Genomic DNA, 18,239 nt, shown 5'->3' with positions numbered 1-18,239 from the left:
CTTAAATGCTATTTGCACATTCTGTAAAATGATACGCCTGCAATTTATAATTATTGTATGCTGTATTCTTATTTGCAAAATTATTATTATTATTATTAATCAAGCATGTATATTAACTAATGAGTTTTTAAAATAATTGTATTATGAAAGTATCTTTTGTAAAATATAAAACTTTTTTACTCAAATGCATTTCTTTTTATTAAATGTTTCACACTATAACTATTTAGGTATATTTTCACTACTAAATGAACTTATTTTTATTGCAGATTAATTATTGCCTGTTTTTCAGTTGTTTTTGGTAAACATATCTTTTAAAAAATTATAAAATTCTAGAAATATTCTTGTTATATTTACAGTAATACTTCATGACACTATATAACAGTCAGACTTTTATTACCACAGATAAGAGGCTATTGATTCTATCACTTCCTTTAAACCATAAAAGCGAAGGATTTACCATCCAGCATGTTGTTTAAGGATTTAACCCTTTACTGAATAGCAGCTTAGCTGATCAGTGACAGATTCGTACCATCTCCCCAGAGAAACCCTATTTATAAATGTGAAATGGAATGGCTCTCTGAGAATGCAGGACACACACACACACACACACACACAATCCATGTGATCAGACACATATCTCTATTTATAACAGACCTGGACGCAGGGCCCCTCTCTCCCATCGCTAGGGCAGTGGGGTTTTGCCATGTCAGCGTCAGATCAACACTGAAGTGTTTTGAAAGCATAACTGACAACTAAAGGTAGGAAAAATATATTAGAGATGAGATGTTGAAAAGATATTTAATGGAAACTATGCAAAGTCTGTGGAGCTAGAACTTTGTGGAACTCCTAAGAGGAGTTTTTGGGTTGGAAATATTTTCCATTGGCCTATGCTGTGTGTACTAGTGCTGCTGTATCAAAATGAACCACTTAACCATGTACGCAATAGAAAAGGACATCATGCACAGGGTATCATTAATATTAAAGAACTAAACAACACTCAGTTTGTGTATTAAGACAATGGCTGGATCAAATAATAATTTCAGAACAGTTTTGATGCTCCTGGGAAAAAATAAATAAAATTGAGCATAGATGAATGCATTTCTTGTATGCTAAATGCACATCCACGTGTGTTTGTAAGAAAACGCCCCACAAGCTAGATAAGATAAGACCGTTTCTCGTCAGGATCGTCATTCCCGCCATCAAGAGACACGTCTAAATTGATACTGATCAGCTGAATAAAACACTTTACTATTTAAAAGTTTGGGGTCAGTGAGCTTTTTTTTTTTTTTTTTTTTTTTTTTTTTTTTGAAAGAATACTTTAATTCAACAAGGATGCTTTACATTTAATTCTGACCCCAAACTTCTGAATGGTATTGTATATATTTTGGTAAAAAAAAGAAGAAAGTATAATTGTATTTATTTATTTATTTTTCAGATGCCATAAAAAACCTTTTTGAACTCAACTGCAATGGATGACTTAGACCACAGTGTGCTGATAGCAGAGCAGGACTGGGACTGTTTCTGTACAGACAGTGAGGAATGTTCTGTTCCGCAGGCCAAGCTTGCAGCCTTAGACGAGTCTGGCTTCAGTGACACTGACGATGACAACACCTCTGTCCACGTGTCCTCTCTTTCCAGCCAGACCAGCCCTGATCAACTCTGTGAAAAAGATAGTGTAGAAGGACAAAAGCAACAACAAATAAGAGAATGTAAATTAGAACATAAACCTGAGAACTCAGAGTTAACTGAATATCCTAGCCCAAACGCAGAGCCACAGAAAACCAGGTCCGCTGAGCAGATGTCCGATACTGGAGCAAATGAACCAGGGGCTACATGTGAATGTCACAACAAAGCTAATCAAGACAGCAACCTGACTGAGAAGTTCAACTTAGAGAAATTAAGAGGAATTTATGAGAATCAGGAGAATGGTGAGAATAAATCAAGCCAAGCCACAACCAAGCCAGTCTCTGAAATGTCTGTAGAAGATATAAAGCATGAAAAGAGAAAGGATGACATAGAAACGTTAACTGAGGTGACGGACTGTTCACCACTGGCCAAAAAAGAGAAGGAACGTTGGTTTGTGACTGTAAATGACAGCCCGGTCCGCCTGAGAGTAAAGGATCCCAACTCGGTCCAAAAAAAAAAAAGCCGGAAAAAACCATCTAACCTTTAGACAGAATAGCGGAGTGATGGAGAACTGCTCTTCCTGAAAGAACAATACAGAACCAGATAAAGAAATTACTGAGAGACAAACAACGCAGGACAAATTTGACTAAGAACATTTTTCTTCTGACTCACCTAATATTCAAAATGTACTTCATATCCAAGATGTTAAATCTATTTCGCCCACTGGATCATCTGAGGATGAATGGGGAAAAACAAGCTGTCCTATTAGTCTAAAAAAGGAAAGCATGTCAGAAATGCTAGAAGCTAAATTAGAAAGAAATCCTGCCAACTCCCTAAATTCACAGACCATATTTAAAGATCTCAGTGGCCCTTTGCCACAGTACTGGGATCATGAAAGCGCTGTGTGTGATAAATATGACAAATCCGTAGTAGATATTAACTGTGAATGTCAACATTCAACTGATAATTTAAGCCACTTTAATAATGACACAAGGGTGGGAAGTCCCAGATTTATTCTGGGTGCCTCTAAACCCTCTGCTCCTTCAAATACTGAAGGAGATAAAACAGAACAGCAAGAACCCATTAGACACACTTATAATAGAATAGAAGAATCGTCCCAAGAGACACAATCCTCCAGTAACAGTGCCAAGACTTCAGGTCCAACTTGACCCATATTTGCCATTTCCTCCTTTTGGGACGAAATGGAAAAACTGATAATAAATTATATTTTGCAACTTAGAAAAGCCAATAACAGGTTTCTACTGACAGAAAGCATCATTCCAGAAGAAAGCAGCCCTGTGGTCGCTGTTGATGCTCATCTTCCAGATAGGGAGTTAGAAGATGACCTGGTAGATCAAGCAGCAGATTCAGACTATTTCACACATTCGGATGACTTTAAACCAGACCGATCGAGCTGTGAATTCTCAGCTTACTCTGATTTGGATGATGAGTTTCTACAACTTCTTCATGCAAGTGCAAACCCTAGCCCTGAACCCCTTGAAGGCAAAGAGCAAACCCAATGTTTTCTTGAGTCTGACATAGATTCAGAAGAAACTTGGCCAAGTGAATCAAACAAGATGGTGAAGCTGTATCCTGAGAGTGATCCCTCACTATATTTGTATTCAGAGACAGAAGCAGAAATGCAGGATGTATTTTTAACAGCTAAAGAATTAAACAACATGAATACATTTTTTCGTTCTGATATTCTAGACGATCAGTGTCTGCGGTCTTTCTTCGAAATCTTGAGAAGTGACACCAAAGCAGAGCAATACCAGACTTGGATCCCAGAAAGTAACACTTTGCTTTTTCCACAGAGCTTATCTGTGGCTGAGACTTATGATAATGACTTCTCAGATTTTGAGGTTGGGAATTTTCTCTTTCCTTCAGTTCAAGTTTCAACAAAGAGTGAGAAAACATTGGTACCTATCTATTCCTCTTCTCATTCAGTGATAAAAGACCTAAAATTTCCAGAGGTAGAAGAGGTGATACAGGCGGATTGTGAAGACGAGAATGCCCCAGTCCGAGTTATGAGGTGTACAAGCCCTTCTGAAACATAAAACCTGTGCTTTATCACTAGCTGGAGAAGCACCTGGAGAAAACTTCTAATGGGAAGCACCTGGTATAAGATGGCCACCTCTTGGGGTTTTCCCAAGACAGCTGACACAGTCTACGGTAATAGAACAAGAACATCATCAAGTACTTCTATAGCTCAGCCAAAGCTTCCAGAACTTTTCCTAGAGAACCAGATCCTTGGACAAATGACAGAACATCAGATACGTGTTGGGGCAACTTTTGCAAACGCAGGTACAATCTTAAGGGCATTTTTGAGATCAAATAGATGAAATAGATATGAAAATGTAAAGTCTAACACTGCAAAATTCTGCTTACAGATAGAGATAGCTTCATTTTTTCATTAAAGCAAGCAGACATGTGCGTTGTTTGCATTGCTTTTGCATCTTGGGTACTGAAGTCAAGCAACCCTCAATCTAACGACATGTGGAAAGCAGGTAAGAACGCCATGTGGATGGTGTATTTCTGAAATAAGACACAATGATCAGGCTGTTACATATTAAATTAGGCAATTTATTCAGATAATATGAGCACACAAAATTAACATGATCGTTTTTCCCTCTATTATTTTTCAGCTCTTCTGGCGAACATGAGTGCGATCTCTGCCATCCAGTACTTGCGGCGATACATAAAAGAAGGATGAACCATAAAAATCTAATATTAGAGCTTTCTGAGGATTTCTCACAAGGGGCCAGTGTACAGGAAAAGGGTTAATTTTGCACAAATTCACAACAAACACTTTAGTAAATACACATATTAGATTGTATTCCATATTTACTAACAGTCTAATATTTTCATGTTTAATATATTCATGTTACAAAATAGGTGTTCAATCAATAAATAACTTATCAAAGGACAATTTTGTTAAAGAAAAGCATACAAAGCAAAGGAGGAAACATTAGTTGTTTTTTTCAGTACAAATACTTGTTCAGTTAGAAGACATATATTGCTTTAAAATTGAAATATTGTCTTGATATAGACCAGAAATGACAACTGGTAAGTTTTGCGTCAGTTATATTCAGTACTCAAGCTGTGCTATACATATTTATGTAACTAACAAGTAAACTGTTTTGCAGTGTACATACAGAAAACATTTTCAATGATAATCTCTCTAGATGTATCTATTAAATGCAAAAACATCATGCGGCCAAAGCTTTAAAAAAAAGTTCATATAGTTTTTCAGTGAAGAAACAGATTTGAGCACATTTCATGAAGAATATAAATTTGTACATAAAATATAGTTGGAAGTTATGGAGGTATCAGAAAGTGCCAGACAAATATGACTGCTGCTGAGTGTCAAATATTTCTATCACACATAAGCAAAGACTGATGTCAGTGTATTAAGTGTATATGAAACAGCCTCAAGAAATTATGCTTACAAAAAACTAATTAATTTATTACTAAAAGAAAATGTACTGATGAAAAAATTAAAAGATCCGAGTTGACTGTTTATATGACATGTTAAGGGATGAGTAAACATGATTCAAGCTGTTTGTAATCATGCATTCGTCATTGAAATGACAGTTTTGAAGTTATAAACAATTTCCAACTACAAGGTAATTGCAACCAAACAACACTGTGCATGTACAGACAAATATACATAAAGACATGGATATTACAAATTTGAATATATTTCCCATTAAAAATATCCATATACTTTATAAAATGCTTGTACAAATGTTTAGTGCTAATTCAAAGAAAATAATGACTTTTTGGCAGTTTTGGAAAAAGTGACCCATCAAAGTTCCACAATAACGGCATTAACATAACACTCATCAACTGTCCGCTTCAACACATACAAAACAATGGCACTACATTTCATGATTTCTATTATTTTAACAGTTAATTGTAGTGCACAACAATACACTTGTATTGCATTAAACCATCACAAAATTACTCTTTCTCTCTCTATTGTGTTTATAATGAATTTCATCTTATTGTGAGAATGCTGTGCTCTTTCCCAACAAGCCTGCCTATGAAAATGTAACTTACTAAACAGTAGCCTGGTTGTTTAATTGAAGCTGGTATTGAGGATACCATTAAATATGTCATATGCATTTTATTGCTAACTGCAGGTACAGTATCTCTCCATAAATTAACTTCCTAAACTTCTGTGCCAAGTAGGGAGGACCCAGGAACTGACCTGCTCTATCAAACTGTGTCCTTATGCATGGCGAAAAACACTGCAAGCAGGGCACTGTCGGCCTGATCAGTCTTCCACACCATCATATGTCCATGGCAGTGAAGTGGCTGTTCTGCAGAGCTGTATAAGCTCTGTTTTCAGACAGGGAAGGATCAACACCAGCCTAGATTTGGTCTACATTATGGTCTACATTATTAAATCAAAAAAAGTGAAATTTCTCAAAAAAAAAATAAGGTGTTGTGGAGTTTACTACAGGTAGGCTTTACTGTATATTGATGAGCACACTGAGGTATAGATGAAGAGGCTGATAGAGAAAGGGAAGGATAGAGAATGGAAAGCATGCACTTCTTGCACACAGGTCATCTGAAGTTTTTGTATCCAAATCTATCATTGCAACTTTTACATTTCAACAGTTAATATATTATTTCAAACATATATTTACAATCTTAAAACGAATGTTTCAGTAAACTTTGAAACTAAACTGTGATAAACTCTGGATATTGGACAGCACTTTTCAAATACTTAGTAAATCTACAATACTGTGCTTTTAGCACAATAACAACATTATGTGGGAATTTAATTTCTTACAGAAACTTCTAAGTTACAGAAATTTCTAAATAGTGTTCATGCAAGGAAAGCAAATTCACTGTGCTCCAAAAGGGTAGTTATTTCATACAGCACAAAGGAGTCGGTCAAATGTTTCTAAGTGCCAAAACAGGGATAAACCCACGCTGGGTTTTCTGAAATAAAAGGCCCGATACCCTGAACACAGAATCATTCTGTAATCCACAGTGGAGGATTTGTTCATTTCAGGACTGCTTGTCTCCCTCTTTCCTCAGACGGCTGTCAAAGAGACAACAGAACAAAATGTTGTCACTTAAGCATCCAAGTAAACAGCTAATAAAAATAAAAAAACGTTCAGTGTACTGTGGAGTGACAAATTTCACAGTAAACACAGCTTATCTGCTTTATGGGCACACTACTTCAAAGAAAAAAAAATGTTTGGAATCTTCCATCAAAACATCTTGCTATAGGCTTATTTACTCATGCACTCTAGAACAGAATGTTAATGTGGTTCACCTGTAGTAGTCTTCTTGGCTGGGGAGAGGAGCACTATGTAAGTGTGCATGTCCATGCAGCCACTGCTGCTCCAGTGCCAGCCTCTGCAGCTCTGCTGACTGTGCCTGCATTGCCTGCAACTGATGCGCAGCTGACATCGGAGCCAGGGGTCCTGGTAACTCTCTGGGGAATGGTGTTCCTATTACAAGAAAGTCAAAGATATCTTACTTTGGTTACTTTTCCTTCAAACAGTTGAGAACTATTTCCTACTGTGGGACTGTAATGTTTATGTAGATGCTGGATGGTCTTGTGAAGTAACAATAAAGCAACAACAGGTTTATAAACATTACTGCATTACATTAGGGATGTACATTTCAACCATTTTGGCTCTTTGAATAATGAAAGTCACAACTGATTATTATCAGCAGCAAAAGACTGGCCCAGACAGAATCAACAGACACTTTTTAAACTGATTTAGAGGGGGATAGTCAATGTTTGTATCAACATTAAATTATATACAGTATAGCATACAGTTCAAAATTTTGGGGTCAGTTTTTTTTTTTTTTATTACTTAAATAAAACAGTAACAGTAAAACATTTATGATATTACACAAGATTTAAATTTCAAATAAATGCTGCTCTTTTGAAGTTTCTATTCATGAAAGAATCCTGGAACAAATGTACCATAGTTAACACAAAAATATTGAGATGCACTGTTGTCAACAGTGATAATGATGAGAAATATTTCTTGAGTACCATATAAGCATATTGGGATGATTTCTGAAGAATAATGTGACTCTGGAGTAATGGAGTAATGGCTGCTGAAAATTCAGCTTCACCATCACAGAAATAAATGACATTTTAAAATACATTAGAATAGAAAACAATTATTTCAAATAAAAAAAAATCTTTGATCAAATAAATGCAGCTTGTTGATCTTAAGAGACTTTTAAAAACATCTAACTGACTAAAATGTAAATATAATAAATACATTAAATCTTAATCTTACATATTATTTCCACAGAATGGATTTAAACATGGTGAAATGTGTTAAAAGGAGCTGAGAGTACTTCATTCTTATTGGCTGCTGAAAGCTTAATAATTAATAAAGACGCATGCAAGTAATGGAGATATGGCTAATCAAAGGGGAGGGTGTTTTAGTTCTACTCAGCAGTGGATACGGGTTACGTTTGGGCCTGGCTATATATGAGTGGGAAATGTTAATCATTCAGAAATAACTCTGAACTTTCATTTATCCTAAAAGTAAAATGGGGAGTCTATTTGGTGACTCACCAAACAGAGGGTGGCGGAGCATTTCATGCTCATGGGGTAACTCACTGAGTAGGGGGTTGGAGATGGCACCAGGTGGGTAGGGGAATCGTGCCAGAGGAGGGCCAGCAGCCAATGGGTCCCCCAGAGGATGAGGCCCTTGGCCTGAAAGACAAATACATTGATATTTCCATTTACTTTCTTGAAATAAATGTGATCTAGATAAGTTCTCACCTTGGTTGAGAAGGTCCTGTTGGTGCAGATGAAGATGGGAGTGTATATGTGAGTGTTGGTGGTGGTGTGGTGTAACATTGAGCATCTGTAGCCTTGCAACAGGGTCACCAGCAGCAACAGAGGCCATCCTTTCAGCATGGAGCCGTTCAGCTGTCAAACGCTCAGCATAGCTGATTTCTGGCCGAGGGGGTGCCGCTACGCTGCGGTCCATGGCTGGGTGGAACTGGGCAAAGGGGTGAGGCCCAGCCACATGTGGCAGAGGCAGGGCACCATGGCGGGCAAAATGCTCCATGTGATTTGCCGACGGATGAAGTGGGTTCTCAAGCTCTGGCGGTTTCACCTCAAATCCGGGCTTCATTCTTTCTCGGATCTCTCTCTCTCGAAGCTCACGAAGCTCTCGCTCTCGAAGGGCTGGGTCTGCTGCATAGAGCCCTGGCATGTGATAAGCCAGCAGGTGCTCACCTGGCCCAAGCGGCATGAAGAAAGGATGGTTGCGGTTGGTGGGCGACATGACGTGGGGGCGGGCGTACTCGCTGAGCGTGCGGAGGGCTGGAGTGTCAGGGCCGAGATATGGTGGAACTGCAGCCACAGTGGTGGGGGGAGGAGGTTCGAATGAAGGACGGCCTGGTTGCACATGGGCAGCAAGCAGATGTTCACCTATTCGGCCATCGTGGGATGAGCTTGACGCACGCTATGTGAAGACAAAAATGTTTTATGAAAAAACAAAAAAGGTTTTATATTATAACCTTCTTTAAAGCAAGATTCTTTATCAAAATTAGTAAAAAGTGCTTTTAAAGCGAAAGCAGATCTGTGACTGGCAAACTATATTAAATGCATTTTTGTAAAAGGATCAATCTCATAAAAGCATGTTGGGGACATATTTCACCACAAAAGCAAAACCACAAAAAGTGGTTCAGTTTTCTTAATTAATATTACATTCATTCTTTTATTTATATTTAAATTCAAATTAAATTCACAGATTAATAAAAAAAAAACATTAACTTAAAGATAGTAAAACAAATACTTTATGTATAAATACTTTATATATATATATATTTTTTTTGCATTACAGTACTTTTGGCATGACATTTTTCACATTACAGTAAGAAGACTTTGAGGGGAAACTGCCATAACAATGTAAAAAAAAAAAAAAAACTAGCTAGAAATAGTTTAAGTAAACCATAGTTTCCTTTTTTTAAAGGGTGAAATTTGTTCAAAAAGTAAACACCACATAAACTTACAGAGGCTTTATCAGAGTCTCTCTCCCTTTCTCGCTCCCGCTCTCTTTCTCTTTCTCTCTCCCTCTCACGCTCTCTTTCTCTTTCTCTATCTCTTTCCCGTCCTTGTCGAGCGCTCAGCTCTGCTTCTCTTCTGGATCTTTCAGCAGCTTCCTCTCGTTTTTTGGCCAATTTTGAGGAGGCCAATGGGGTGAAATACAGGTCTGTGCGAGAGCAGGAGTTGTAACCTCGGCTGAGGTGTTTGATGAATCTGCAATTGACAAAACAGAATTTACTATGTACAGTATACTGAATATGTTCTATGTATGCACAGTTATCATAATAAATGTTGCATCTTAGTGAATGGCATTTTGAAATGTTTTCAAAAGGAAATTAAATTTCCTTAATGATAAAAAAATAAGTACATCTAACATACATTTTATCAAAATCTGTTTGCAATATAAAAAATAGACTACTTCATTGGGAAAACGTATATATCTGTATATTTTTCATTTAATAAATATTTAAAATTTCAAATATTGACGAATGTGATCGCCATACCTTGCTGACTGACTTGCATGACTGGGTATGTCAACCACTGTTGGTACTGGAGAGGGACTCCTGCGAGGCGGAGGTGGGCTTTCGCACTCTTCCTCCTCATCAATTGGTTCCTCTTTGATTTGAGCCTGTCCAACAGGAGTGCTTGCTGAGGAGGATGTGGAGGGCTGATGGGCAGGGACGGGAGAAGTGTAAAGAGGGAATGAAGCACTGGACTCAGGAGCAGGACGATTTTGTGGGAGCGATGGTTGAGAACTCGCTGCAGTTGGAGGGGCACCACTGGTATGACCTTTGACCTGCTGGCTCTGTGGCTGGGTCAGAACGGAAGGTTGAATGGGCTGATTCTGTGGAATTATGTGCAACGGAGGAGGCTGGGAACAAGGCAAGTGCTGCGAGGGCAAGGAAGCAAGCGGCTTTAGAGCAGGAGGTGGAGGCAAATTGGGGTGGATCTGCAGGAAATGGGGTGGAGGTGCAGAAAGGTGAGGGGGCAGCTTGTGAGAAGGTGGAATTGGAGTGGTTGGAGGGGGCTTGATTTGGGATGCTGCTGTATGGGGAAGAGGAGGAAGAGGGCTCTCTCTTTGAAGGTGGAGCGATCTGGAAGCAAACCCTGATGGCTGATTCACGCCAGATGAAGGATTCTGCAGCTGTCCTGAATTGTGCTGATAATGGAGCGGCACAGGAAATGACTGCCCCTGCCCTGGACACTGCACCTGCTGAGATGAGGAGTTTGAATAAGAGGTGGGGGCTTCGGGTCCCCTGGGAGCGCTTCTGAAAGTGGTTGGAGATGGGACCTCCTGGGAAACTTCTACGGATGGTGCCTTCGAGGTGGCAGTAGAAGCTCCAGGTGAAGGGGCAGATGAGGATGCAGGCAAAGAGGGCTGAGGAGATGGTGGTGTTTCAGAGGGGGCATGTGTTGTGGGTGTCGCAGCAGACTGCTGGGGTTGGGTTTGTGGGGTTGGGCCTGGTGCAGGGGGTGGTGCTGGGGAGTCCGAGTCACTTTCGTTGGCCTGCAGGGGACTGGCCAGGCTGGGGGAAGAGCTGCGGTTGTCCTGATCAATGTCTTTAGTGTCACTGCTGCCATCATCATTGGCACTGCGGCTATCTGAGCTCTCGCCTTCACCCTCACCTTCTGATGGAGAATCAGGACCCTCCTGGGTAAGAGAAACACAGCTTAACAGCTAGACGTTATGGCAGAGCTATATGGTATAGACATTATTATTAGCTACAGCCAATAAATGGTAAATATATCAAATCTGTATTATTTCGGTAAAAAAAAAAAAAAAAAAATCAACTAAACTATCAACTAAAAACTACACTAGATTACAAATAAAATACACTAGAAGTGTATGGAGAACATCATCTCAACATTATAATGTACAGTATGTATTCAATATTCATTATTATATAATATATAATTATATAATATATATTCTTTATTCTACACTAACAAAATAAAACAGTTTCCCTTACCTGATTCTTGGATCGTTTCATGTTTTTCCTTTCAGGCTCATCAGCATCTGGAGCTGCTGACTCTCTCGGTCTTTTCACACCCTTTACTAAAGATGCCTCTACTTTTATTTCTAAAGTTTAATAAGAAAAAAAAATTAAAATGAAAAGTTAAACAACACAGAAAAGATAAACACACAGCGGTGTACTTTTTGCGAACTTTAAACTGAGTAGGTTCCTTTTTATCACTACCTTGTTAGTCTTCCCAGCCACTCCATTCTTGATATCAGAGCTAGAAGCCCTGGTTGCCATCGCAGTGGAACCGGCTCTGGGGGACTGTCCATTAGATCGCATATCCTCGAGGGTGGGAGACATGCCCCTGTCGGGACTTCCAGTTGGTCTGTTGCGCCCACTTCGAAGAGATGACATCTACATGTAGAGACACAGAAAGACTAAACTAAGCAAGCTACTCTTTACAAAGTCTCAGCCTCAGACGTCATGCCCACAGAATGCTGGCTAAACGTCTGATGCATATGGCACACAAAAGTGGAAACACATCAGGAGTTTCAAAGTCATCATCAGATTGGTTTAATTATACAGGATTTCCGGGAGACATGTGTGTCTTGCATTCTTTTTAACACTCCGCCCAGAAAACAAAGATACCGTGGTACCAAACCCCCTCACGAAAGAAGAAAGCCGTCGTGTTTACAACTGTGATGACGAGCGCTTATCAGGATCTACTAAACGCTGGATTCTCAAAAGTACATGAAATATTTAAAACTCGCAGCATAGAATCTTAAAAATATGTACAAGAGTTTTACACACTGGTCTGTTATTGTGGCAACATTTCCACGCCCTGAAACATGGCGCTGAAACAAAATGAACTATGATTGGTTGTTTTGACATGTCGGTCAATCGGCCTAATGGGCGGGCCTTGGCCAGTGAAAGCTGCCATGGATTCCAGACCTTCAGCCATCAGTCTGAAGGTCTGGCTACACGAGACTACTCTTTACATCACCCTGAGCACAACTAATGTGGAAGATAGACCTACATGTGGTGGCACCCGGCTCCGACGGGTCTTCATCCCATGTCTGACTCCCTCTTCCTCTTCTTTGACAGGTTTGAAGAGGTAGGGCGGATCTGCTGGTTTAGGAACAGGTGGCAGGCGCCGATGCTTGCTGAAGTGAGAGTGGCAACTAGAGCACAGCAAGACATTGTCTCTCCCTCCATGATGCCAGTCTTTGGAGTCTGAAAGAAACATTTGTGTGAGACATATTAGAAAAGAAGTATACAAATTCAAAGTATATACAGAAGTCAGAAGAGTTAAAAGGATGACGGTTAACGTCAAAGTTAATTGATTTTACTTCTTTTTTTTACTATTTTACTTCTGTAATTTAACATATTCTACCATTCAAAGTAGGGGTGGGCGATATGGGCAAAAAATCGTATCTCGATTTTTTTCCAGGAAAATCACGAATCACGATTTTACCCATACTCTTTCACATTTTTTTTACAAAAATTTCTCAGAACAACAAAAAAAAAAAAAAAAAACAAAAGCCTTACAAGGTGAAAAAATATAAAATAAAAAAGAATGGCAGATATTTAGTCCAAAGTAGGTAAAAGATAGATAAAAATCTTTGTCATTATTTTATATTTGTTATTTAAAAAATCAAAACAAAGATACACATTACAGATTTACATAAAACAAAGAGTGCTTTATTTTTCAGGGAGCAGTAGCATTCAAGAAACTGAATGAACAAATCTAAAAATAAAACACTAAAACTACTTCACTGTATAAATTATACATGGATTCTTCTTAAAGCAACTGTATTAAAGTTCTTCAGTCAAGAGCAGTGAGTGATTTTTCTCTTTGTGTTTTGTTTTATTAACATTAAAGTGATAGTTCACCAAAAATGAAAATTCTGTTATCATTTACTCACTCTCAGGTTATTTTAAGCCTGTGTCAGTTTCTTTTTTTCTGTTGAACATAAAAGTTATTTTGAAGAATGTGGGTAACCAAAGAGTTGCTGGTCCCCGGTGACTTCCATAGTATTTTTTTCCTTCTATCAAAGTCAATGGGGACCAGCAACTCTTTGGTTACCCACATTCTTCAAAATATCTTCTTTTGTCTTCAGCACAAGAAAAAATTAATACAGATTTGGGAGAACATGAGTAAATAATGACAGAATTAGAATTTTTGGATGAACTATCCCTTTAATGACAAGCGGCAACATGTTTAGTACTATTAGTCTGCTGTTACTTTAGGAAGACAGGACTTGATTATATCCATCAGGAATTGTTTGGAATGTGAAAAGTGGACAAACATTTTCACAAGCCCAGGAATGTACATTACGGAAATAGGGTCAATTTTGTATCTCAAGTTGACTTCAAGAACTGCAAACCTAAGCAGGTTGAATCCAGTGTAGGGTGACTAACGAAGTGCTGCAGAAAGTCACTTTCAGAAGAGCATGATGGTTGATGGACACATGCATATGGTCAAAAAATTATAAAGTATAAACAGCTTTCTCAATATAGAAGCTATATACACCACTGGAGAAGGGTGAAACACTTACTAGTGGTTAGACAGTGACTGCAGGCTTGACCTTTGCCACCCTGCTCACTATCCTCACTGTCCAGGTCATCTTCACTTGCTGAACTAAGTTCCACTACAGACAGGGAGACAGAAAATACAAAAAATAAATGTACTTCTTGTGGTTACTTCCTTTAAATTATAACTATATCAGACTTGCTATCATGTTTTGAGAGTCTGCAATAAATGAACAGACAAATGGTGCATAGTGCTGCACTTACTGGAAGAAGTGCGAGATGTTGCATTGGCTGCAGCTGTCGCGTTGCGAGTTTTCACTTTGCGAGACACTGGCTGCCTTCTCTGCTGCCGATGAGGTCGTGATGCCACGGCTTCAGGAGTTTTCTTCCAGTAGTAGTAGAATGTGATTAGCTCACCCTGAGATGACAAATGTGTTTTAAAAAATAAAAGACTCCAATTTGACAGAAACTAACACACATTTAAGGGGGCAGTCGTGGCCAAAGGGTTAGAGAGTCGGACTTGTAACCCCGAAAGGTCGCGGGTTCGGCAGGGATTGTACTCTCTTCCACCCTCAGTACCACGACTGAGGTGAGACCCTTGAGCAAGGTACCGAACCCCCAACTGCTCCCCGGGCACCACAGCAAAAATGGCTGCCCACTGCTCCGGGGGTGTGTGTGTGTGTGTGTGTGTGTGTGTGTGTGTGTGTGTGTGTGTGTGTGTGTGTGTGTGTTCACTACTCACTGCCGTGTGTGTGCACTTAGATGGCTTAAATGCAGAGCACAAATTCCGACTATGGGACACCATACTTGGCCACACGTCACTTCACTTCCACTTTCACTTATAATTAGGTTTCAATGGCAGGTTTCCATACCGTTTTCTTACTAGGCAGCAGCTCCTTACGGATCTTAAAGAAGTTTTTGCCATACTGTCTGAGACCTTTGATAAACCGTTTCTGTAAATGAACATGTTAACAGATTGAGAAATCTTAACTTTTTGAAAAGTTCTAGCATCACACTTTTACATTCCACTATAAATTACCAGGCTGTATCAGTGAAAAATGTCAAGATAGAAGTGAAAAATACAGTTAGAATCAGTTTCTCACCACTTCATCTTCTGACCAGCATTTCTCAATGAGTTTTGGAACAGGTTTCTTCACCAGACACTGCAGGGCTTTGGCTGCATCATACTGGCTTTCATGGAGCTGTGCACGAAACAAAATAACATTACATAACCTAGTTGCACAGCAAATAGTTACAGTTAAGGTAAAAAGTAAAAAAAAAAATTTTTTGGAAAGTTTATATTGTCAGTGCCTTCAATGCAATACATCAAAGATCATAAATTACAATCGATATTCAATTATACTTACAATAATTTCTGAAAAATGCTACAACAAATTGAACTCATTTGAATTCAAAGGAATTAATGATCAAAATTTGTTTTATGACAAAACATGGCACAAGCACTAAATGATAAGCTCTTACCGTATTTAAAGCATTTAATGTGGTATCATCCCGTGAAGCTGCAAGACAACCATCCTCTGTTGAACCTCCATCACACATCCCTGCAAACGCTGCCATGCTCCTGTTTATTCAGAGAACACAGTATAAAAATGCAGAAGGTTATGTAGAATCATACACCATCCACCTCAGATCACTTTTTAGACATACCTTTAAAGCGATTATGAAGATGTAATACAGTGAATTGGACCTGGCATCCAGCCAAGCAACCATTACCTGGCAGCCCGTAGGTACATGAGAAGGTCACAGTCATTGACGCCAGGTGCCCACACCAGCTCCTCATTTTCTGTGAGGCACTCTGTTCCATGAGCAGGTGGTAGCTGTAATTCAGGTAGCTTGGCCTGCATATGTTAATATAACGGTCAAAAATAAAACAGAGGACAACAAAATTAATTTAAGAATCTTTAAAGGTACACTCAGTAAATATGTTTTGTTAACATTTAAATTTGTCCCACTACTACCAGTGGTTGTGAACTTTCAGTGCTCTTACTGCCACTTCACTTTTATCAATAAAACTTTTTTTTTAATTATCAAAAATTACTGACAACGTCTTTAATGCACTGCATATCTACATGACTTTGTAACTGTTTGTAATCATGTTACCTGATGACTTGGTCCCACTCTAATCTCTCCTTGTGTGCTGTTCAGCTGCCTGAAAAACAAAATATTATTTATTAGTTGAAATATGGCTGTGCAAGTGCATTAATCGACCAGTACATTAAAATTTTAAGACTGATGCCAATATTCCACAGGTAAATACAACAAAAGTACGCCTGTAATAAACAATACATGAATACAAACACCATATTTAACAGAAATGTACTATAATATACTATAGCAGAAATACATAGAAATATACTATAAGTTAAAAAACTTAAGTCAATATCACGTGAGCCGTTTCATGTCTCTGTTTTCCACCCTTTTAAATCGCCTCCTTTCAGTGTTAATCATAAAATGTGATTTGCCTATCAGCAGTCGTGAGGATCAATCCAAATCCCGCCTACATTACATATCCAGCCAATCAACGTCCGACTGCTCCGTTCCCTCCAAGGGTTATATAAACTGGGGCTTGGACGTCCAGTTCATATATTTACACATAAATTATTACATTGCTGTGTGCAGAATCAAACACAGTGCAAATCAAAATCAGTACATTGCACTTACAAACGCCGTACGCTATCTAATCATTAAGCGCAAAAGAAAGTGTTATGCTAAAAACAATTTCCTGCACAAATGTTTAATGTACAGAACAGACGAACAAAACTAATTAGCAAGAGAAGCACCGCGTTCAACATGCATTACATACTTAGCAGTCAGCAACAGTAACGTTATCTGCACAACATCTGCCCCATTTTATCTCGTCAGGCTCCTAGCTGGCCTTTGCGTGTGTGTGGCCGAGCGAGACGAGCTGTCAAGTTCAAAATCATCTCGGTTTGCACTAGAATGCAAAAGTGTTCGCGATGTCGCAAAAAGCGCTGGCGCGCGCTAAAGCATGCATCTGTAATAAAAAGAAGCAACAAACCTTCGCGGACTGAACAGGTCGTCCATGGCAGAGGCTGTTTCGCTAGTGTTTACAGTTTGTTTGCGGCGACGGCGGCTCAAAACTATGATTTCCTCTATTGCATACTACTCAAAATGGAGGCTGCGCTGAGTATTTTTTCCTCAGCGCTGGCGATGACCTCAGTGTTCACGCACAGCCTACTGAGATCCCCTTCAACAAGCATAACTGAGCATGTGCCGCTGCAGCCAGCGCTAATGGGATCATCTCCGTGTCCGCTGTCTGTGGAGATCAGCTTCAGGGAGATGTGTTTGGACATTCTCCCGTGTCAATAATCACATACGAATATGGATGTCTCAATATATTTAACCACCCTAGTCTTGATGGCATTCCTTTACATCTTTGATAAAAAGGCACCATGCACGAATTCAATGAACAATAACAATCTCGACTTGTTATAGTCAGTGTGGGGGTTGTAGGATATAAATACAGCCGTGTCTTCTTAGATGGCTTCATACATCTCTACAGCTTTACTGTTAAAGTTTCAGTTTCATATTTCTATTAAATAATAATAATAATACTTATTGTTGTTTTTATTATTATTATTTACCTGGATGGTTTTTTTGTCCCCTATTTTTTATTTTTTTTTCACTTGTTTGGGGACCAATTATTAACCACATTTTATATTAACCACATCCTAATTTGCTGTGTATTAATGGTTATTAAAAGTCAGTATCATAAATGCTAATAAGCAACTAGTTAATAGTGAGAACTGGTCTCCAAACTGCAGTGCTGCAGTTTATACATTTATTTTCTAATTTAAAAGCTTTATTTTACCACTAGTTTTTAATATACCCTTTTAAACAGCCAAAAAAAAAAATGTAGAAGTAATATGGAACTGTGACGCTGTCGTAATCTGGAATTACTTTACAGCCATGCAATTATAGAAAACTAACTGTTAACCATAGTGGTATAAAAAAATTAAAAGTTCATCAGAATTAAAAGATTCGTATTTCCTTCTGCACAAGACATGCTCAAACCTGTCAGAAACAGG

The 18,239-nt window shown here is 38.7% G+C and overlaps 1 protein-coding gene and 1 pseudogene across 1 annotated transcript; one reads left to right on the top strand and one right to left on the bottom strand.

Annotated features, from left to right (window-relative positions):
* Nucleotides 1–659: 659 nt before the first annotated feature.
* On the top strand, nt 660–4,412 carry LOC109091472 (annotated as a pseudogene).
* Nucleotides 4,189–17,510, bottom strand: LOC109091478 (arginine-glutamic acid dipeptide repeats protein-like). The gene is made up of 17 exons (XM_042758646.1): nt 17,210–17,510; nt 16,291–16,339; nt 15,904–16,028; nt 15,652–15,751; nt 15,273–15,371; nt 15,042–15,122; nt 14,434–14,587; nt 14,196–14,288; nt 12,674–12,870; nt 11,850–12,051; nt 11,647–11,756; nt 10,180–11,327; nt 9,643–9,889; nt 8,402–9,092; nt 8,192–8,332; nt 6,920–7,097; nt 4,189–6,682 (listed from the first exon to the last, which is right to left on the bottom strand). The coding sequence occupies exons 1-17, from the start codon at nt 17,233–17,235 to the stop codon at nt 6,649–6,651; spliced, it is 3,675 nt and encodes a 1,224-aa protein (XP_042614580.1). The 5' UTR covers nt 17,236–17,510; the 3' UTR covers nt 4,189–6,648.
* Between the last annotated feature and the right edge of the window lie 729 nt (nt 17,511–18,239).

Source organism: Cyprinus carpio, chromosome A6 (genome assembly GCF_018340385.1).
Source record: "Cyprinus carpio isolate SPL01 chromosome A6, ASM1834038v1, whole genome shotgun sequence".
NCBI lineage: Eukaryota > Metazoa > Chordata > Actinopteri > Cypriniformes > Cyprinidae > Cyprinus > Cyprinus carpio.
This window is presented reverse-complemented; position numbering and strand designations above follow the sequence as displayed.